At 35.0% G+C, this 24163-nt stretch overlaps 1 protein-coding gene across 1 annotated transcript in view; it reads right to left on the reverse strand.

Moving 5' to 3' along the window:
• LOC129753716 (mucin-2-like) overlaps nucleotides 1-24163 on the reverse strand; it is a 134815-nt gene that overhangs the window by 20395 nt on the left and 90257 nt on the right. The window contains exon 4 of the mRNA XM_055749560.1: nucleotides 20299-20720. Coding sequence (XP_055605535.1) covers nucleotides 20299-20720 — 422 coding nt within the window. The remainder of the gene's footprint in view (nucleotides 1-20298; nucleotides 20721-24163) is intronic.

Here is a 24163-nt window from a genome sequence, read left to right on the forward strand (position 1 = left end):
TATAAATATATGAAAGCTTATAAAAAAGCAAACCCATTGGTAAATTGGACGATGTGCATCTCTATGAAAAATTGGATGGGAGAAAATTCCGCCGAATGCATGCTACCGGAAGACTATGTTTTTGATGATAACATTGGGATTTTTGGAGAACCAAATTTCCAAACTGTAGATGAAATAATTTATCATCTTCAAAATGGAAAAGCTCCAGGAATTGACGGAGTTTACGGTGAACTCTTAAAATACAGTAACCCTAGAACGGTGAAGCAGTTTAAATCGATTATTGAATAAATATGGACAGAAAATGAAATCCCCAGATGCTGGAAACAATCAATTTTAATACCTATACCCAAAATAAGAAGCCCCAAATCCACCAGTGACTTCCGGCGTATATGTCTCAGCAGTACGGGGTACAAAATATACGCTACATGGATTTTAAAAGAAATTCAAAGATTTTCTACCCCAATTGGACACCATCAGGCTGCCTTTCTTGAAGGAAGAAGTACACTGGATCACATATATGTAGCCAAGAGAGTGATGGAGGAGAAATGGAACGCTGGAGATGACCTTATGATCATGTCGCTCGACATACACTGCCGGCCAAAAGTTTGGGATCACCCGCTAAAAACTATGCAAATTTTGATCGTTCATATCGCAGCCGTCTTAGGACATATTGCAAATCTTCTGAACTCATTTGAAAGATAATGAGCAATAGCTATTTCGGAGTTATTTTGCTCAGAAATAATGTTTTAGTTTTGCACCTAAAACTTAACCTAAAGTTAGAGCATTTTCGAAAAAACGCACTCAATATTCAAAGCCGATCATCTCGCGATAGGGTGGACAAAATTTCAAAATTTGAGTTGCATTAGAATCCTTATTCTATACTTCTCAAAACACAATCAAAAAATTTTGTGCAAAAATTTAAGAATGTACTATTTATTAATGAAATAGACACTTAAGTTATCGTCCAAAAGTTTGGGATCACCCCTAGTATGGTGTATCGACCAAAAGTTTGGGATCAGTTTTTCAAAAACATGCAAATTTATCTCATTCATATCTTTCTCATCTAACATCGTATTGCAGATCTGAAGGGTGCATTTGAAAGCTTAGGAATTGTTTTTTTTTTCATAAATTCATTAAAAAATTATATTTTAAATCCATAGCCATAAAAAATTCACAATCATAAGTTATAACGAGAGCCCCGACACACTTCCGTTTCGTTAGCGGGTGGCTTAAGCGCCACTTCCTTACGGAAGACCACCCACCTGGTCTTGGTTTGCCCAGCTGAATGAGACTCGGACGTGAGTTCCTTTTTTTTGGTTCCCTATTTTGGGAAAGAAGCAGAAGGGTCTCTGAAAAGGGATCCGTACTTCGGCTTCGAATTCGAATCCGCCCCGAAAACGAGAACAGCCCGCAAAATCACGGAAAGGGGGATTATTCGTTGCTCGCTACAAAGTTGAACCAGAGAAGCTGAAAACTAACGGACGAATTCCCAACCTCTTAACCTGCTCAGGATGAGAAAAGACCGTGATTGGATTCGCAGCCAATCACCGCTGTAAAGAAAGTAAACGCAACAACGAATAGCCTGTGACCCCCTTCCCAATGCCCCAATTATGTCATCATCCCTCTAGTGTTTCCGGTCCAAAATGCCTGAGACGATTTAGTTAGCATTCATTGGGTCCCTTTTATTTCGGCCTCCACTGTCGTGTGTTAGTTTTACAATTTCGTTTCGGTTTTGATTTTCAACTGCTATTGCTGGTGGAGACGCTTGGTTGTTCGTTCGCTTTACGATGCACTCGATGATGAAAATTTCTTCATGCAAATGGTTTGATTTTTCTTTGCGGGGGTGAAAATTGGCTACTTTTCCGGCTCGCCAGTCCAAATCACATCGATTGTGCGTAAAATTATCGTCATAGGACGAAGTTTGCAAATTGCAACTTAAGCGGCTATAGTTGTATGCCGTTCCAAATGTCATGTACATGAACAATCACTAGTATAGAAAGTTGGCCATATTCGAGTACTCACGTTTGTCGCTAATTTCAGATGGGGGTTTTGGGAATATCTACTCCCCCATTTTTGATTCTACCTGCGACAACTGCTGTCGAGACTTCCTAGCGATGCGCTGGTCGATGGTTCACGATGGTGTTACTGCAACATGCAGGTGGCTCTGTCGCTGCTCGATGATGAAATCACTTCGTCGCTCGGCCAATACCTCCCTCCGGATTCCCCGACTATAGGATAGCACGCCGGCAGAGCTTACGAGCCGGCGGATTAATTTGGTCGAATGGTAGTAAGTTTCGCTGGCCAGCGTTGCCGGATTCGGCCCGGAAGCGTAGACAACCCGGGTACGATGTTCCGACCGTGGTGCAGTCGTGCAGGGTGCAGTCGATGCCGAAGGCTCTTTGTGAAGGCTTGCGTGGGCGTCTTAAATCTGTCGTGAGAAAGGGCGTGGTGTTTCACGTGATATTCACAAACTCACAACGTTCTGACACTTTACCTTGGAGTGCGCAACTCAAGTTGTTACGCGTATCGTAACCTTATCGTAAGCTAAATGGAATACCAAAAATGCTGATTAATAACCAGAACACTGGTTCACGGATTACAGGCAAACAGTTTAACTAACAAATTACAACGTGAACTAACCGATCTTATCCCAACTGATCTTCAGAAGTAAGTGAATTGGGTGGTCGCATCAGTTATCAGCTCACTTGAAGCTAGTTCCACTTCGTACCGGAACTACCCGATCCGAAAGTCTGATCGGGCCGTTTAACAAATGTTTCCCTTTTCCATGTATTTACGAAGGGACCTCGTCTTCCCCTTCCAAACCCTAATTCGAAGACCAACCCTTTTCTCTCCCAAACCTAAGTATATAAAGGACTCCCGAAAGAGGTCATTCACCTGGCACACAGCAATTTTGCAGCTGGTGGTCTTCTGGAAGATGCCCCTTAAGCCATGCTTTCTACTCAGGAAATGTGTCGGTTGATCGAATACATTCAAATGCGCGCGAGTATCTTTATAATCATCAAAGTTACTGATGGATATGGAGTTAGGGTGGCACTTTGTAGAACAATAATTGGATTTCGCTATAATTTATTAATTTTAGACTTATTTTAAGTCAATTTTATTCCGGTTGTCTAGATTCGTTCTTTCAATGTTTACGAATGTTTGTTTAATCTATTTTATTATTCTGTTGTTTGATCTAAAGATTATCTTGTGTATATATACTCGTTACAAAGTGTGAGTTTTCAAAAAACTATTAATTTCAAGTAAATTGTTTATGGTTATCACTTTAAAATATAATTTTTGTATGAATTTATAGAAAAATAACAATTCCTAAGCTTTCAAATGCACCCTTCAGATCTGCAATACGATGTTAGATGAGAAAGATATGAATAAGATAAATTTGCATGTTTTTGGCCAATACACCATACTGAGGGGTGATCCCAAACTTTTGGACGATAACTTAAGTGTCTATTTTATCAATTAAAAGTACATTCTTAAATTTTTGCACAAATTTTTTTGATTGTGTTTTGAGAAGTATAGAATAAGGATTCTAATGCAACTCAAATTTTGAAATTGGGTCCACCCTGTCGCGAGATGATCGGCTTTGAATATTGAGTGCGTTTTTTTGAAAATGCTCTAACTTTAGGTTAAGTTTTAGGTGCAAAACTAAAACATTATTTATGAGCAAAATACCTCCGAAATAGCTATTGCTCATTATGTTTCAAATGAGATCAGAAGATTTGCAATATGTCCTAAGACAGCTGAGATATGAACGATCAAAATTTGCATGTTTTTAGGCGGGTGATCCCAAACTTTTGGCCGGCAGTGTAAGTAAGGCATTCGACGAAGTATCGCTTAAGGAATTAGGCAAGATAATGGAGCGAAAGCATATCCCACCATATTTGATCATGCGGACGATCAAATGCGTTAACGAAGAATCATTTCAAACACTTTGGCACGGACAGCGTTCTCCCCCTCAAGAGAGGAAAAGGGGTGTTAAACAAGGGTGCCCCCTTTCTCCATTTTTGTTTAACCTTATAATGGAACATATATTACAGTGCTGCGAGAAAGACCTAGGTAGCTTCTTTACTTTAAATCAAACGGAATCTTTCAAATTTCCAATTCTATTGGAATACGCTGACGACATATTAATTATAGCGCGAACTAAGTCGGAATTAGACAGGCTACTACCGGTGCTAAAGGATCATCTGAAAAGATTCAACCTCCACATCAACACACTAAAAACAAAGGTTATGATCAAAGCTCCTTTGGGGTGTAACCGGAAAGAAGTCACATTAGACGGGATACAATATAACTTATCAACCGACATCAAATATTTAGGGGCAACACTAACGAATCGATTATGTCGTTCTCAAACAATGAAGGCAAGATGCAAGCGTCAAAAGTAGTTAGACAGTTTATAACAAAAATGAAGCCTTCCGAAAATTTTTCTTCTATCTTACATCATTCTATTATCGCTCCAACAATGGACCACGGAGGGCAGACATCAGTCCTTACAAAAGCAAATAGGATAAGGATGAGAGGCTACGAGCGCCAAATAGTAGGTGAACTAATAGCTAACTGTCGACGAGACACAGCCAGTAACACCAAAAAATCTATTGACGCAGTTCTTCAAGGTAGAACAATTACTAAAAAATAAGGGCTCTTCAGCTTAGATATTGGAGTCATGTAGTACGAAGACCAGAGTTCCACATGTTGCAAATGGCCAGCAAGTATCAAAAATTAAGAAGGAAAAGGGGAAGACCAGCATTTAAGTACCCGGATATTATTAAACAAAATATGGATCGTTTTGAAAATGGTCTAGACATTCGTCAGTGGAAAGATCTTGCAAAAGACAAAGAAAAAGTTCATAAGAAAATAGAGGAAATTTACGAAATTTGTGAATCTACGGACTCAGAAATATAAGAACTGTGAAATGTCAACTATAGGAAGCAACTTGAAAATGATACCATGATGACATACCTATTTTAAACAATAGATTGAAGATGCTATAAGGCTCCATCACTGCATACATTTAAATGGTACTTTGAGGAGGAAGGAACTATGAGCTGAACTCGGTGAGATTGTTTAATTTATAGGAATTTATGAAACATATCATTATTATTTTATAAACAAGTCTTACTTGCCATGTAAGATCCCCCATATCTAAAACCCTCCCCAATCCTCTCTGAAACAGCTTCATGGGTCGTATGAGTTCTCTGCACCTAAAGAGTTTATTTCGCTGTTTCAGAACTTCCCTATCATGAATGATTACATTGACTTGCCGCGGTGTGCATTATAGTACCTCACTGAAAATCAAAGCGGCACTTGGAATAAGTATTGAATCCAGACACTTATTTTGGCATCTCGTGTTGGCTCTGATTAACAGTTGTACTTTATGTATCAGCCAATGCAAGATGTGTGTAGTCACCCCCTGCTATGCTATGCAATGCTACGACTTCATATATATTTGATATATATTGTAAAAAGCAACACTGTTTGCTTAGAGCAAGTTCATTCATGTTGGGAATACGTGGTAGCACACTTTGAAAACTTCACCATGCAAAAACATTTTCAAGATCTGCAGTCTTCAAGTTTTTATACAACACGGGTTCTATTTTCGCAATGCTGTGATGCAAAAATTGCTCGATTTCTATCACATAGGGCTGAAATAGAAACAGTGCTGCAAAAAATACAACGCCCAATGATCTTGAAAATATTTTTCACGGTAAAGTTTTCAAAAGTGCTAAAAGTGTCAATATTTTAAATTAGTCAAAATTTTTGTAACACCTTATATGAACATGAAATTTTTCAATTTGGCTTAATTGTATTAGTTTTAAGCAGTAAAACATGGAAAAATTACTGTTTTTACTGTATAAAACTATTATAACTAAGCCGAATTGAAAAATTTCATGCTCATATTACGATTAACATTAATTTTGATTAATTTGAAATGAAAATAAAAAAATAAAAAAGTGACAAAAAAACCGTCTTTTTTGGATGTTGCCAAAAACGAACGGTTTTTGCTCGGATGTTGCCAAAATCGAATGTTGCCAAAATCGAACGGGGTTTGTATAATCGAAAAAAAAACTATGATGCTGCCTACATTTAGGGGCAAAAATTAGAATAATTGCTTAATAGTTTGAGCATCAAAATAAAAATGAAATTTTACCTTCACTCATTCCCCTAGGCCCTCCCACTATTTCTATTTTCATTTTTTCTTCAAAGTAAACGGTTTGATAAGGTTCCTATCCATTAATCCAATACGGGCTTACTCTTGGAAAATGTCTTTATTTTTTTAATATCAAAAATTTATCATTAAATGACTATAAAAATAGCACCAAAACTGTTCATATACTAAGAAAAAAAAAGTTGTTCTTTCACATTAAACAACAAGTTTGCTTCTAAATGCTTTTTGGTATCATCAGGAGAGCTGTTTTTTGCGAACCTTGGAAAAATAGATATTTTAAGATTTTGAAATAAGATTTTTACTAACAGATAAAAATTTCAGATACAAACCAAATTTTGCCTATTCGATACTAAATTGATAGACTTTCAAACGTAGAAAACAGTTTTCCAAAATTCAAACTATAGACGTAGTTATTTATGATAATGCGGAAAAGTTTATTGTTTTTCAAATTTACCCCAGTGATCAAAGTTACCCCGTTTATCGGTATCAGCAATTTAATTCGAAAATTGAATATTTCCCAATCAGACGTCCAAACCCACTGTGGAAGATTTTTTAAAGCGTTTGCAGCAATTTTTTTTACTTTTCAACAGAAAAATGATTACTTTTTGAAAAGATTTGTAATCGTTTATGATAAAAACTCTTACCGGAACCAAACAAAACCAACAAAGCTTCTGTTTTATAGATGAGTTTGGAGAAACTTGTAAACTTATCCAATGCAAAACTCTCTCAAAAACTTAAAAAAAGTTTTAAGAATGAACATTCTAGTGAAACTAAATTTAATACCTGCCCACTGGTCGGTGATTAAATCAGATCAATTTGGCATTTGAGCGCTTTTTTGTTTTTTTTTTCTTCTGTTTACCACCCCTGGCATTTGATAGGTAAAACGTTCCTTTTAACCTTTCTTGAATTTCTTGAATGGAGATTCCTCCACCAAATTACTTAGAGAGTATTTAGTATAAGAGCACAAATTGTGCTACATAAGTATGTTATTGATATAATTTAGAATTCCTGACGCAAGGTAAAGATGAAAAGCGCTTGAGTACACACACATGCCATCAACTAGCGAAACAAAAACAGAGAACACTTGAACAATTAGCACTGACGTGGTTCTTGATTTGATCGTTGTATAAAAGGACAAACCTGTGCCACACTGAATCAGATAAGAAAATTTTCCACATCTTAAAATTATCCTTCACTTGTCGAAAGAGTTCGACATGGAACTTCCCTCAGTTAATTGTAATAAAACGTTTACTATTTGCATCAGGATAAACAACTACAATTCTTTTATGCTTCTTTTTTTTAAACCACCCAATGAAATCTTTTTAATTTTGTCTCTTTCAGTTTGCTTCAAAGTGCTCATCTTCTTTTGCTGGGTGATTGCCGTTGGCTTATCCTCGCCAGTGAAATCCAAAGAATCGGCGGCACCAGCTGTAATAAATCTCAATGTAGCAAACATGACTGCTTCAGCGCTTTCCGATGCAGCTGACGCGATAGTTAAATCTATTCAAAACCACTCCAGTGGCTAGGCTTTTTTCAACAGTGTAGTCAATCGATTTTTGAGGCAAACTTTTTTAAAGCAGTCTATGAAGAATCGATGCATTCCAACATGTGAAAATATAAACTTTCTATTGTGAGTTAGAGGTGTTTATTTTATAAACGAGTTTGCTTCCTGATAGGAGATGCATTTATATTTTATCTTTATAGAAAGAATCTTTAAAAGCAACAAAAACAAAGGGAGAGGTAATCGATTATCGACCTAAATGAGGATTTTTAGTCAAAATGAAGTTATGAAGCCCATGTGATGTGCAATCTTTCACAGTTTGAAAATTCTATATTTTTCAAAGGTTCAGAGAACTTAAAGGCTTATTATTTCCGTCCTATGACCTGATTCACAAAATTTAACCATTTAACTCGGTCCATGTCAACTGATCTTCAACTTCTCGGGTCTCCCATATTCTCCAGATCCCGTTCCACTTGGCTCGTTGCTCTCCTGCTGGTCTTTATCCCACCGGATTCAAAGCGACCACCTATTTTGCAGGACAGTTGTACGGCATTCTAGCAATATGTCCTACCCAGCGTCTCCGTGCAGTCTTCGCCACCTTCTGGATGCGCCGTAGAGTCACACGAGATCGTAGTTAATCCATACTCCATACATTCGTTTCTTCTGCACGCCGCCAAAGATGATTCTTAACAAGCAGAATCTATATCTCGTGCCCGTACATTACTTCAACAGTAATCATTTCGTTGCACACGAAACGGTGTAATAAGGAAAAAATGGATCTCGAACAGAAACGTAGCGCTGTGATTTCCTTGTTCCTAGCTGGCAGAAAGGACGGCAGAAGGACATGGTTCGTGAGCTGTCCGATATAAGTGTGTGCAGAAGTGTGTTTTAAAAGCACCGTGCAGTTAAAAGATACCTGGAGAACGGAAGTGCCAAAAAACGGTATGGTGGGGGACGCCGACCTACTGTGGTGACACCTGCCATGGCGAAGATCGTGAAGAAGCGTCTTAAGAGAAATCCTCGTTGTTGTGCCACTAAATTGGCAGAGGATCTCAACATATCGGATCGAAGTTTCCGTCGGATCCTGAAAGATAAACTTCAGACCAAGCCCTACAAGATCCAAAAGGTTCAAGACCCTACGGTAATACAGAAACCAGAACAGGTAAAAAGAGCAAAGGCGCTGCTGAAGAGGGCCGTGGAAGGAAGGTTGAAGAATATCGTGTTTATCGACGAGGAACTCTTCACCGTACAGCAGTTCGTGAATAAGCAGAACGACAGTGTTTGGTTGCCGGACAGATCACGAAGCCATGCCGATTTGCTGACGGCCACCCGGCGACAGAAACCAGCATGGGTGATGGTTTGGGCCGGAATCACCCGTGATGGCCGGACTCCGCTGGTTTTTGTCCCTGAAGGAGTGAAGATCAACTAAAATACATTTTGGGAACTAGTTCTACAGAATGTCGTCGAACCGTGGGCACGTCGACATTTTGGCTCACAAAGCGAAGATGACCCAACTTTGGATTGCGCAACATTTTCCAGGGTTCATTTCGAGCTTGCTGTTTGGAGTATGTTGGAGGCCGAAGTCTGCTCTAAGAAACATGAAGGTGTGGAGGTCCTGAAGCGACATCTCGTGGTAGCCTGGGATAAAATATCACAAGAACACCTGCCGGCCTCATACGATGCGTTCCTCGACCGTCTGCGGCGAGTGGTTGAACTCAAGGGCGAACAAGTCGAACTTTACCAGTGAATTTTGAAAAAGTCATTTGTTGTCAAGAGAAATTGAATGAATTTGAAATAAAAAGTAGTTGTTTTGATCAATTTAGGTAGGGCTAGGTGGGGTAATTATGAACAAAATTTCTTCATTTGACACACTTACAGCCGCCATATGTTTATTTCTTATCACAAACTCTGACAAGCTGCCAGCAATGAATGTTGCCGTGCTCTTTATCAATCTGTAGAACAATTTTTTTTTGTTTGGTCGCAACCCATGTCCTTGAGACGTCTGTTCATAATTACCCCGTCTGTTCATATATACCCCACTGTCTATGGGGTAATTATGAACACGGATTACGAACTTGGTATAAAATTTTTGAAAAGTAATGGTAGTTTTACGTTACATTTACCCATAGTAAGCAGTGTTTGGTGTTTTTTTACGTTAAAAATTATGTTCATAATTACCCCAAAACCTGTTCATAATTACCCCGGACTATGTTCATATTTACCCCGAGACTTGTCCAATATGATTTATACGGTGTCAGAAAATTTCAATTCAACACCAAATAATGAAAATTATTAGCAGTAAAGAAAATGGGTTGTTTTATAAGAACTCAATTCAATTCATGAATAAAACTTGCAAAATAAACAAATGTAATCAAAATTAAGATGTAAAACAATAGAAAAATAGCTATTTAGTGTTCCTTTTTTTATTAATATTTGTCTATCTTTTGTTTCGAGAGTTTAATTTCTTTGTTGCATCTTTTACGTTTCGGTTGGTTTCTTTTTTTGTTTCTTTATGTCTTTACAGAACATTTTTATTTGATAGGACCTCTCCATACGTGTGAATTTTTAGACAAGTTAGGTTACTCGATAGTTTTTACATCCGGTTTTTAAGCTTTTCACGTACGTGCGAGGTATCATGAAATTAAAGCCTATGCATATACAGAAAATTCGATAATATTTTATAATGGTTGTTTCACAAAAACACTCATTAAAATCTTCTTGGATCAGTGAACAGTCATTTTTTACAAGGCTTGTCAGTTCTATATGATCGACAGTTTTAAAAAATATTTACACATATGAATTTTTTTATCACCTGTATGAAATTTCCCATAAGTAGCGCTATTCTATCGAAAATAAAAAATGAAGTACTACGGAAGTTTTCCTCAACAAACTGAAAGAGAAAATCTTCAGCCAAAAGATATTCATTTTGCACCAAATTAAAAAAATATATTCGAACAAATTCCTAACATTGAAAATAGTATCTTACTATAAAAAATAGGGTGCAAGAAAATAGATTTAGGATCTTTGATATCCGGAAATGACACATAAACAATTTTGCTGTAATTCTAATGTTCTGAATAGCAGCACGTGGTCCAAACATACAGGAAAATTGATCTTTGCTTTGTGGACCTATTCGCCAATTTAATTTATCAAAGTTGTTGATATATTTTACTGTTGACCACAGAGATTTAAGGTTCATGAATAATAATGTTAAATTTTACACAGTTATGAATAAAAGCTCTATCAGCAAACCTTTTGTAAACAAATGGTGAATTTAATTTTTGGTAAATTTAAAGATAACCTTTTTATTCATCAATCACTAAAAAAAACTGGTTTTGGAAACACGTAAAACCTGTATTCAGTATAAGAGAACTATTCCTGGGATACAGGTTTTTGGTTTTGATATTACCGGAAAAACTTTTGACTGCCTTTTTATTCTACCAACGAAAAGCTTGTTCTTATCACTATTTATTTAAACAAAATTAAGACTTCTTAAAACTTGGTTACGGATTGAGGTTTTTTTTCAAAATGTCTGTTTTATTCACTTTTGATATTTTGTTTTCAGATTAAATAAAATGGAGTTCAAAATTTTTTTCAAAGACTGAAAAAAACTGGCATAGCTTTTTTTTAATATCCGAATCTCATTTTTAGAAAAAAAAAAACATTTCTCAAAATTTCAAAACTTAACACATTGTATACCTAATTTATTTATGACATTTATCGAATTTAGTCCAGTGGATTCTGGGATATAAATGCCGAGTGTTGATGTTTCCTGCCTAAGATTTCTTCACAGTCCGTAATGTGTAAAGATCTTATAGAAGGGAGGCGGGGGGGGAGTAGTTTTTTAAGAAATTTCTTACAAGGGGAGGAGGGGGAAAGCGTTTGAAAATGCTTGGATATAGTGAATGGCCCCCAAAGTTGATGAATAAAACATTTGATCATTAAAAAGCATTAGAAATGTCAGGAAATGCATAAGAAGATGTGTTCATAATTACCCCATAGGACGAAAACTATGGGGTAAATATGAACACTCATCTGTAAATCAGATCCAAAAATCCAAATCCAAATACAAAATCCAGATAGAGCATCATAAACTGGATGTAAAACAGGTGATAACAACCTTCCAGCTGGATTTCCTATGATCAGATATTCAAAACATTAAACACTGTCCGAAACGATTTCTGTTTCACGAGGTAATGATTTTTTAAAACATCTTAAACGATATCATTATGATTCGAAAACAGCTAGGAAACAGCTTAAAGCTATCAATCGGATGTTAAACTACCACTTTTAGAACTTTTTGTGTTCATTCATCCCCCACAGCAGCACGTATGGCACTTGTTCGGAATTACCCCGTGTTCATAATTACCCCACTTGACCCTATATGATTCGATGACATCGACAGATTACTGGCGTGGTGCAATATACATGGAATGGAAGTCAATGGCGGTAAGTGTAAGTGCATAAGCATCTTCAGGAGTAGAGGCTCAATCGTTTTTTTTTTTTTTTTTTTTTTTTTTTTTTTTTTTTTTTTTTTTTTTTTTTTTTTTTTTTTTTTTTTTTTTTTTTGTAGCGGCCTCCCCCACACCAAAAGGCTCAATTGAGCCCCCTGGTAATGGACGCTACTGTTCTCAGCACGTCTGGTAGCAAAACAAAGAAACTTCAACGCGAACAAAATTTTAATCATGCTGAGAACACAAAAGTTTATTATTTACTGCGAGGAAATGTATGCTATAATTAAACAAGATTACGATAAGGATCTCAATGGAAGAAAATTTCCTTTAAAGAGATCCATTTCTTTTTTTTAATAATGTTAACTAATTAAATATTATGCTAGATTTACTTAAGTTTACTTATTAATAGTTAAAAATACGACAAAAGAAAACTACGATGCTACAAAAACAAACAAAATTTGATTAAAAAAAACTGGTTGTTGATCGACTTTTTTAACGATTCAATTTTTCTTTTAATAACTGTACTACTTTGACTTTAAACATGGAACGGTTGTTGATGGTCTTTATTTCAGTAGGTAAAGCGTTGTATATTGTAGGTCCTATAAAAGAAATTCTTTTTTGCCCTAAAGATGTCATGGATCGGCTTCGTTGCAAGTAATTATTTTGACGGGTATTGTGGGTTCTTAATCCCGTAGTAAAATTTAGGTTTTGGTTATTGCTACTCGAGTGTATATTATCATGAACATATATAACGGTTTGCAAATTACAGAGTTCGGTTATTGGAAGAATGTTGTGCGTTCCCAGAGAGTATAGCTGTTGGGTTGGAAAAAGCAGGGGTAGTCTGAAGATGTTTTTCAAACATCTATTCTGTAGGGTCTGAAGTTTTTGAAGATGTGACAAGGAGGCTCTTCCCCATATCAAAATAAGATAGTTTAGATGAGACTGAATAAATGCATAGTAAAACTTTAAAAGAACATGTTGGGGCACTAAGTTTCTTAATTTCCACAAAACACCGCAAAGAGGAGAAATTTTTTTACTAGGTTCTCTGTGTGACAACTCCAAGAAAGTGTTTCATCCAAGAAAATTCCTAAGTACTTGAAGTAATGAACTCTCTCAATAACAATTCCATCCATAATTGGGTCATTATTTGATAGTATTTTTTTATGTGAAGAACGAAACAACATATATTTGGTTTTTGAATAATTTAGAGAAAGCAAGTTGCATTTAAAATATTTTGATAGTAACTTCAAATCATTTTCAATTTGTTGAGTTATAACATTCGTTGATGCAGCTGAATAAAAAATAGCTGTATCATCAGCAAATAATCGAGCTGTGCCTTTCAGTGGTAAATTACAAAGATCGTTTACATACAAAAGAAAAAGTAACGGACCAATGTTGCTTCCTTGGGGTACACCAATATCAATGTTTCTCAAATCGCTTCTAGTATTTTCGATCGCTACGAATTGTTTCCTTTCCGATAAATAACTGCGAAGGATGTTGTTAGCAGCACCTCTTATTCCGTATTCATTCAATTTGGACAATAATATGTCGTGGTTTAGTGTGTCAAAGGCTTTTTTAAGATCCAAGAACAAAGCACCAACGATATTCTTTGAATCAATTTTTGAAATAATAGAATCAACTAACTCTGTGATAGCAATTAGCGTACTCGATCCAGGTCTGAAACCGTACTGCAATTTGTACAGTATATTTTCCTGATTTAAGAAATTTTCAATTCTATTCATTAGAAGTTTTTCAAAAACTTTGCTAAAAACACTTAAGGTTGAAATTGGACGGTAATTATTTACGTCATGTGGATCACCTGCCTTAAAAATGGGAATAACTTTTGCAACTTTAAGACAATCCGGATAAACTCCTGTCTCTAACATGTGATTAAAATATTGCATGAGTATACCAGAGAAAATTTCGTTGTTATTTTTTAACGCATCTACAGGAAATCCATCAGGTCCACGACTCTTTTTATTTTTAAGAGATAGAATTACTAGTCGAACCTCGTTGACACTAGCTGGACGTAAAAATATTGTATTTTGTACACTATTAATATGCGACAAAGGATCACTGCCGGGATCAGATGGGATTTCATTAGCTAGTTTTTTCCCAATCGTAGAAAAATGTTTGTTAAATTTTTCACAAATCTCAGAATTGTTTGTTGTTACGCCTTCTTCATCAGAAAGATTTATTGGAGCGGTGATTTTATTTTTACCAAGGAGTGTATTTATGTTTTTCCAAAGCTTTGAATGTGGAGTATTGTTTAACAATCGCTCGTAATATTGTTTTTTACATTCTTGTTTTTTAAAGTTTAGCTTTTTGTTTATATGATTCAACATTTCTTTGAGTTGGACATTATCGGGATGTCGTTTACAACGTTTCAAATGGTTATTTTTTATTCTAATCAGTGTCCAAAGGTCTAGTGACATCCATGGACAATAATTGCCTTTTAGTTTTACCTTTTTATTGAGTGTTTTAGTAGACATTGAGAGAAAACGGTTGTAAGTTGTTGTAATGTGCTGTAGGCCATCATTAACATTTTCTGGTAGTTGAATATTATTTAGATAATTTCGAAACAAATCGTTAAGTTTGGAATGATCAATAATTTCTTTCTTCAGAATTGTTTCTTTCTTATCACATAACAATTTTAGGGATGTAACAATTTGTAAATGGTCACTTACATCTGTAAAAATAGTATCGTTTTTAAGTCGGTCTATGTCAATCTGCTTCGAAATAACGTGGTCAAGGATATTTTTAGTTTTTGGTCTTGTTGGAAAAGTATTTGTGCAAGCATAACCGAAAGATTCTAAAATTGATTTATATTTCATCACAGTGTTTAAATTAACTAAATTCACGGGGATATTAAAGTCACCAACAATAAGACTCGAATGGTTAACAGGAACAGATGCTAATAAGGATTCAATTTCATCACAAAACAGGTTAAACGAGAACGCTGGTGGTCTATAAATACCATGAACACTGAAAATTTGACCACTCAGACATATTTCAACACTTATTCTATGAAAACCCTCAACAACTTTGTTTTCAATTTCTTTAAATTTCAAATTCGTTTTAATATACATCACTAAGCCTCCATATGGTTGATCACGACATGAAAATATTGAGGTGTATCCTGGAATGTTATAAATATTACAATTATCTTTGACAAGCCAAGTTTCAGAAATGACAATAACATCAATACAATTATTTAATTGATGAATAGTTTGTAGCACAGAATCAAATTTACATAAACTATTCATACTGCAAATATTCCACTGCAAAATTCTTAAATTACCCAAATCATTAGCACAAGTACTTAAATTAAATTCATCTATATTTTCATAATATTTATTAATTAAACTATCCATTAAATTATCTTTATACTAAGGTTAAACACTTACAATTTTATTTTTGAATTTTATTTACTTTATCCTGAATCAGCATTGTTCCTTTTACGTTTTGGTGACGGAGTTTCTTTTGGAAGTGTGGAACTGCTCTTTCCCTGTTGAATAACGTGTTTGCTCATGAAACGACTCAAATCTAGTTTTGTTTTTATAATCTCAGGTTTAGAAATGTCAGTTTGTTTGATAAGAATGGCACCACCCCTACCAGGCCAAATATATTTAACTCCCAGTAAATCTTGGTACTCGCGTAGTTCATTTAAGATTTCCATAGATAAAGGCGTAAGCTCATCTCTAACTGTGACGTTTAAAGGTTTTCCGTTTACTAAAAATGATGGATCCACTAAGGTAGAAGCAAGTTTTCCAAAACTTCGTTTCTTGCTAAAAATTTCTTCCTTAATAAGTGTATCTTTTAGAAATACTTTGATTGGTGGGAAATAATCGTTTGATTTATTTGAAGAAAACAGTCTGACAGCGTTTTCAATGTGCTCAATTTTTAATTCATAGCCGAAAGACCCACAAATTTTACGGACCAAATCTAGGGTGTTCTCGCCACTTTTAAAAGGCACCCCAAAAATCATCATGTTTTTCGAAATAGCTTCTTTATTAAAACGGTCCAGGTTAATTTCTAACTTTTGAACTTGATCCGTAAGTTTAGAATGTTTAGATTTGAGACCAGATACTTCTGTTTCTAGAGCATCATTACGGGATTTTAAATCTTCGAAGTCTGTCTGAATTTCGTCAAATTTCGAAGATAAAAACTCCTGTGACGCCTCTATTGCAGACGTAACTGATCTCATATCCGTTTTGATAGAATTCATCTCATTGGAGACAACATTGTGAACAGTCTGCTCTATTTTCATGTTTATGCTTTCTATAATTGTTTCATGATCTTTACGCAACGATATTATTTTGGCATAAATGCACGCGCAATTCGAATCGCAAAAGAATTGTTGTGCCTTCATTTTTCGAGCGGCACTGCCAATCAAATTTTTACAACGCAAATGGACACTTTTAAAACAATACGAACATGTAATGATTTTATCAAGATTGTTTTCCACATTTTTGCATTCAGTACAAATTACTTCATCATCCCCGTCCATGTTCGTCAGACCAAAATAAAATACAGCTACAAAAGATTAAAAAAAGAAACAAAACTTGTTTGGATACCTCACAATCAAAACTTAAATTAAAACTGATATGACTTTTATCAATGTTATATTATTTACAAGGAAAAAAAGTATGCGATAAAATGAATAAATAGATAAATAAAATAAATAAGTGGCGAAATTAAAATAGTTCAAGCTGCAAAATACTAAGGACAGCACAGGACAAAGACACGTAAAAGGATAAACAGTTTAAAAAAATAACTCAGTATCAAAATATAATATGTGAAACAAAAATTATGCGGAATCAAATAAAAATATTAAGGACTAATTAATTGGAACATATTAAAATCAGTTTCAGAGAATAAGAATAATAAAAAATTATTGAGAAAAGAAAGAGAAAAATCTGTCGATAATTTTTAACATTGCTTTCCAAAAGAAACGATTTCCAAGTTTATACAGTACATTTCACGGCAATCAATCAAAGTACTAGTGACAAGTCACCAATAACCAGCAAGCGCTGATGTTGTGTGCTACTGACGGAAGCAAAAAACTCTTTCGGTCATCTACTCGTGTGTGCTGGCTGCGTTTGCCTAATCTTCACCGCTAGCGATCGAGATTCACTAACAAGCTAGCAAGTGCAAGAAACACAACCCTTTGAAGTGCGCAAATAACAGAGTCACACACTTTCGCTCTACTCGAGTGTTCCGATGTTGGCTAAAAGCTACACCGCTCAGCGACGAGATTCACTAACTGCTGAACAAGTGATAGAACCACAACCGTTTGGGCCAATGGGCCGTTTTTTTAATTGATTAACCGAAACAAAGCGGTGATCGCAGCAGATACGATTGGAGTACCTGCTTCGTCAAACGATTTGCTGCTGTTGCGGAATAATTTTGGAAACGTTTGTTAAGGATAGGAATGAAATATTCACTTTACTCACCAATCTAGAGACAAGTGATACTTGATCAACAGCTCACCTCACAATAGCTTTTCTGTTGTTCTTTTTTCGGCGTCAAGAAAAACTGAGTTTTTACACTTATCAGCTGATAACGGCACATAAATTTAGTACGTGATTGCACATTAAACACTTAATAACGCCACTATGATGTATCACAGATTTAAAAGAAAGTATTTTCAATAAAATTATCAACTTAATGCGAGATTACGAAAACAAGACGTGCGATCAAAAACCAGTGCTACCAGAAAAGGAACTACACTTTAAGTGGAAGCTCACTCGAAAGGGTAACCTTCATAAAAGATCTTGGGGTTACTTTTGATCGAAAGCTCACTTTTGCCAACATGTCGCGCTGACTACAGCTAAAAGCTAAAGGTCGGAATACGTCAAGTTTTGAAGACCCGTACGCATTGAAAATTTTATTCTGCTCGTTAGTACGCAGCGTCTTAGAATATGCGGTTCCTGTTTGGGCACCCTACCACTCCGTCAACAGCGAAAGGATTGAAAGAATGCAGAAAAAAATTCTGCGGTACGCATTACGCCGTCTGCCCTGGCAAGATCTCGTACGGCTACCTCCTTGCTCTAAGAGGTGTGGTCTACTATCAATGACGCCTTTGAATCAAAGAAGAATCTCCATCTACAATATTTTGACCAACGCTGTTGACTGTCCCCAACTGCTCCAGAGTTAAAACTTCTACACTCCAGCTCGACAACTACGCAGTCAGTTGATTTTTTTGTTGCCAAGAAGCAGAACAGTATTTGAACAAAATCACCCCTTACACCAATGTTGTCAAGCTTTTAATGTTATCTCGCACTTATTTGGCTTTCATTTATCTAAATCTACGTTTAAAAGTGCAATTCGTGATGTAAACTAATTTTTAATTAATTTTTAATAGTATTAGTTATAATATTAAGTCTGTATGACAAATAAATAAATAAAAATTCTTGAATAAATAGATATTTCAATGTAGCACTTCAATTGCCGGACCCCGTACAGGTTACACTTTGTGCTATTCGTATGTCTTATTAACCGCAGTTGCTTGTGGAGTCCATATACTCACTTTCACGACTCACGGCTGGTGTCATTGTCTGCGGAATTTGAGCTGAGATCATGGCCGTAGGAACGGAGGAGGGGGGGGGGGGGGTTTGGGTGTCAACCCCCCCCCCCCCCCCCAAGAAGATCAGAAAATGGAAGCAAAGTATTATACTCTACATTCAATATTTTAAATTTATGACCAAATTATGATAATAGGGTAAGGTTAATCAAGAGTACCAATCTAGACTAAAAACTAATGCCCAAACCACAATTCTGCTATACTTTTTAAAACTTTTCTCACATGTTGACAGAAATTCAGGGCTGAATATTAAATTTTAAGTTAAATTAAATCTATTTCGTAGGTTCCATAACTACCATAACCAAAATTGAATCCCCATTTTCGAATTTCAGATTCTGTATCCAGTTCGTAATTTTTGATTTTCAGTTCGAATAATTTTGATTCATACTTTAATTCAGATTCACAATACATATTGAAAATAATTAAAATAAATAATTGAAATATTGAATAAAGATTAAACCTAAACAACAGAATTTAAATAATAGATTCATGAATGATAGGTCAAACACTTGGCTCATAAATTGCTGATCTGGTATAAGATTCGGAAATCGTATTTTTTGTATATTTCTGAAATCGTGTGGAAATTTGGATACAGATTCAGAGCGCAATTTTTTAATTCAGGTTCAGAATGCAGATTAAAAATTCAGAAAAGATTTAGCATGTAAATAAATGTTACAATCAAGAAAAAAGGCTGAGAAATTCAAAAGATCATGAACTTTAGATTGCTTGTCAAATAAATTTCCAGCTTCCGAATTTTTAATCAAGAATAGTTTTGAAATACAATTTAGCTGAAAATCACAAATAAAAAGTTGAATTTCAGTTATTTGTTTTATGTGAAGAATCCAAATTTTATTTTAAAAAAATCATCAACAGGATTTTCATTCTGCAATTGATTCTTTATGAAAAATATTTGCTGTTGAAGAAATATGTACCTACAAAACAATTACCCAAAGTTCTACATTTTATCGGTGTATTATTTAACATTATTAACACATTAAGGACATCGAAATTCAACATTTTATTTTTCAGAAACCAATCGAAAAAAAACTGCTATTTTAACTTATTTGAGTAACGGGAAGTGTTGTGTAAAATTTTGTAGAAAGTGGTTTCATAATTCGAATCATAACATTTGAATTATGCTTTTTAATGGAGCACTCTAGCAGCAAGGGAAAAAGGAGATATTCCGTTTTTGGTCCGTAATGTGTTTATATTCTAGGTTTTTTAAAGCCAAATTGCAAGCTAAAATCATTTTATCGGTTGAAGTTTGCCCTAAGTTTGTATGTTGGAACAGTGTTCAATGTTTCAAGTAGAAAATCGAATCCAATTTGTTGCTAAATATAGGAAAGGTTTACTCCCTTATCATTTAGGCTATTAGATCTTCGCAAGCTCGAGCTAGTAGACTAACCCAGGCCAGAATTTCTTTAGGTCAACAAGATAACTCAGAGCCATTAATCCGATTGTTCTATTTGCTTAATTTTTATCTCTCTCATGACCCACTCATAAAGATAATTTACTGGCATCAGAAGACAATGCAGTTTTTTTTGCAGTTTTTTCTAATCGAACTTACCGTCCTGCCCCAAATCGATTCCTCACGGCAACGCTCTCAATGGTTGTGCTTTTGGCCGTTACTGGTTCTGCGGTTGTCGTCGATCGATATCGATTGTGTCGTGGCGATGCCGTCGTTGTCGTTGTTTTGGTATATCGACTGCTACCGGTGCTGCCATTATTCGAAGCCTCTTGATCTGCCCCGGGGCCGGTTGCCGGTGTCTTGTTGGCTGCTCGGTATCCGTTTCTGGCTGCCGATGGCGGTATCCTTTGCTGTTGTTGCTGTTGTTGGGCCGTTTGAACTCTTGGAGATTGTGCCGCCGCTGAGCTGCTGAAAACTCCTGTGTCGGACGATCCGGGAGCCGTTCCCCCGAATGGACGAGCCCGGTGGGAAACGAATGATAGCTGCTGCCGGTCACGTCCCGCCGTCGCTTCCGATGGACGCTGCAATTGATCAAAAAGAAAGAAGATTCAATATGAATGAATGGAGAAATTAAGCAATCGAAATTGATTTGCTGTTTATTGTATGGAAGAGATTATTTTGTAGATAGTCGTCTGTTTTACAAAAAGTATTGTTAAAAATAATTGTCTCAAAAAATCGAAAATTTAAGGTAAATTTCAATTAATTCCACATCGCATCGAAAATTTCAAACAAAATTTGATTCCCAAATAAATGGAATTATCGAAAAGTTGTTCTAAAAAAAATTAAATACATGATTCCATAGAAGTTTTTTAAGCCAAAATTTCAAATTGGATTGTTAATAGTGAAAAATTGAAAAAATAATAAATTTTGAAGAATTGTAAAAGAATTAAATCAGGGATGGTTCCTTCAGCTTTCTGTCAAGGTTCATCTTCGTTGGTAACTCGGATCCCTGCAAAATGATTAAAGCTAAGTGCCCTTCTGATTTTTCAATTTAAAAATCCGTTCAAAGGTTTCATTATTGGGGAGAGGTTTGTTGAAGTGGACTAAACGTAGAAACGGACTAGCATGCAGTTTATATCGTTCGGAAAAGCTAGGGAAATCAGATCATATGAGAAAAATGGTGGACTTAGGCAAGCCTGTGAGATCAACTTTGAGAAGATAATAAAGTTCACAGCTCTAAGGATCCTCAGTTAAGTTTTTTTTTTACAATGTTTTTATGGTTTATGGTTTTATGAACTTTTCATTCACCGTGATTGAATTAAAAGGAATCTTTCGATTGCTTTGATTCAGTTGAATCATTCCAGCAAGTAGGCTCACAACACAACAGACTTAAAAATATACAATATTATAACATCAAAGAGCTCTTAATTTATAAAATATGTCATTTTCTACCGTTCGATAAATACCTCAAAAATAAACTGTAATAAAACTGAATACAAAATCGCTTCATAAAATTTTCACTATATTTCACAAGAACTTGTTGTTTATACAAACTTCTTTATGGAATAAAAAAAACCTTGAAATCTTAGTTACTCATAAATAGTTTTTTTTACTTTGAGATTTAAGTCGTCCGTACTTTTTCGGAACGTTTCCGGGCCGGACAAGTCTGGGAAATTTTATAATAAATCCTGGCAAAATCCAGGCATTTGATATTAAAATTGACGACCAAAAATCAGGGCTAAATTTTAACAAAATTCAGAAATTCTTCAACAAAAGTCAAGAAAAAACATTGAGAAAAAAAATTTCATCAAAATTCCAAAAAACCTTTCATGGTTATTTTTTAAAAACTTGCCCTAAAACAATCGTTTTGGAAGCATGAATAAAAAGATATAACAACAAAATTTGTTTTAAATTTGTTAAATTTGGCAAATAGAGTGAATAAATCCGGACAAAATCCGAGCATTTCTTAATGAAATCCAGGCAACCGAGCCGAACCGGGCTGTTCCCAAAGTTTGTATTAAATATCCTTGCAAGCCCGGATAAAACCGGTCAATCTGGCAACCTTATTTTAGAATAGAAAATAAATAGTAGCTTTATATTTAGACGCTTGGAAATTTCATTGAATTTCTCAGTTAATGAGTGAATATCTCGCTTTTATACTATGAATAACAAATTTTTTGATTGATTTGATTTCTCCATGCAATCGTCAAATCAATATGAGCCAGAAAGTTGAGTTACACTGATGAGTTTCCAAAACCTACAAAGGTCACTTTTTGATCCAAACACCCTTTAGCTGGGTTTTATAAATGAAAACTGAAAATTTAATTTAACATTTATTCTTTCAAAAACTTCAAAATCAAATGTAGACATGAAAGTAAAAAAAACAAAGATATTCTGCGAAGCAATGTGGCAATTTGTATTTCTTTTGGGCTTCTCGTCTTGATGTGTTGAAGTCTTTTGTTTTTCTTGAAAAAAGCCTTGATACCTTAAAATGCTTTAAAGTATGATATATGTATATGTTTTCATTAATCAGCATATAATTGAAAAAATGAGCTACTTAATCGGGTTTTTTTTGTCTTCTAATTAGATTTGTTTGCTCGACTTAAGTATGCTTACAGCTGCTCTTCAATGCTCTCATGAATTCACCCCGTTTGAAGGCGCATTTTTTTCCGTACCGAATTTAACACTTAACGTACCGGAGGCGGTCAGATAACGGTTTTAACTGATGATTACGCCTGATATAATTTTTTTTTTTTGCAAATTTAAGTACCGGACAATTTTTATTTTTAAAATGCAAAACTTTCTTGTTTCTCATCCAATTTCTACTAAATTTATAGTTTTGGAAAGCTTATAACGTGACTCAAATATGATTTTCAGACAATATTCAGCTCTATTAATTCATTTTAAAGTTATTCAAAGTCCGGAAAAAAACCGAAAAAACATGCTTCGAGAAAAAGTCTGTAAGTCAGTTATTAGGTGCTCGAAACAAAATCATGAAGTGCCTGAGTGAGCTTGAGTTAGAAGCTATATGTTGCATATATGATTTTTTTTTTAATTTTTAGAAAGCTCATGGCCACAAATAACGAAAAAAAAATTGTGTAAAAAGCCGTTCTTTTTAATTAGTCAATCGTCAAAGCCGTTTCAGTAACAATATTTTTTTTGAACAGTGAAATGGATAATTGAAGAAATTTGTGACATTTTAGCATTTTCAGATTTATGAAACACGAAGCACAGAATTTTCAACGGCTATTCAAATATAGCTGTTATAAGGAACTTATAACAACCTGTATTTTCAGAGACTTTTCTTACACCCAAATTCGGATTTGCACTAGATTTTGAGTATGTTAACAACAGATTTAAGCAATAAAACTATATGCACAAGAAAGGCAGTTTCATTCCAGTTCTACTCAAAACATAGTGCAAATCCAAATGTAGGTGTAAGAACTTTTTTCTAAGACATCGAATAACTTTAAAATCAACCATTGTAGCTGAATATTGTCTGAGAACTATGTTTGAGTCACGTAACAAGCTTTCCAAAACTATAAATTTTGTAAAAATCAGTTAAAAACAAGAGAGTTTTAGCGGAAACGGTGCCAGAGTGTGTCCAAGAATCAGGTCAGTTATGCGGCAGTCTGGATTTGGACATCAATATGATCCTGAACCGGGACTCCACAATCAGCAAATTTTCAATTGTATTTTAGATTTTCATAAAATCATTTTTGTTGATTTTGACAAAACTAGTCCGAAAATTTTCGTATTTGGGTCGAAAAAAAAAAATCATACTAACTCCTTTTGAGTTTTTTTTAGTCATTTTTGCAAATAATGTGAAAGAATTCGAACAAATCCTTTCATTTTTCTTCAAAATCTGGACATTCGGTTTATGCAATATCGTCGTGGAAGGCATTCCAATTATCATTCAAACACATGCTTCTCATTACATATTGGAAGTTCAAAGCGAAACGGAGTTCGTATGGTATCAGCTATTAATAAATAAATTATTACCATAAATTTGAATAAGTAAGAA

Source organism: Uranotaenia lowii, chromosome 3, assembly GCF_029784155.1.
Source record: "Uranotaenia lowii strain MFRU-FL chromosome 3, ASM2978415v1, whole genome shotgun sequence".
NCBI lineage: Eukaryota > Metazoa > Arthropoda > Insecta > Diptera > Culicidae > Uranotaenia > Uranotaenia lowii.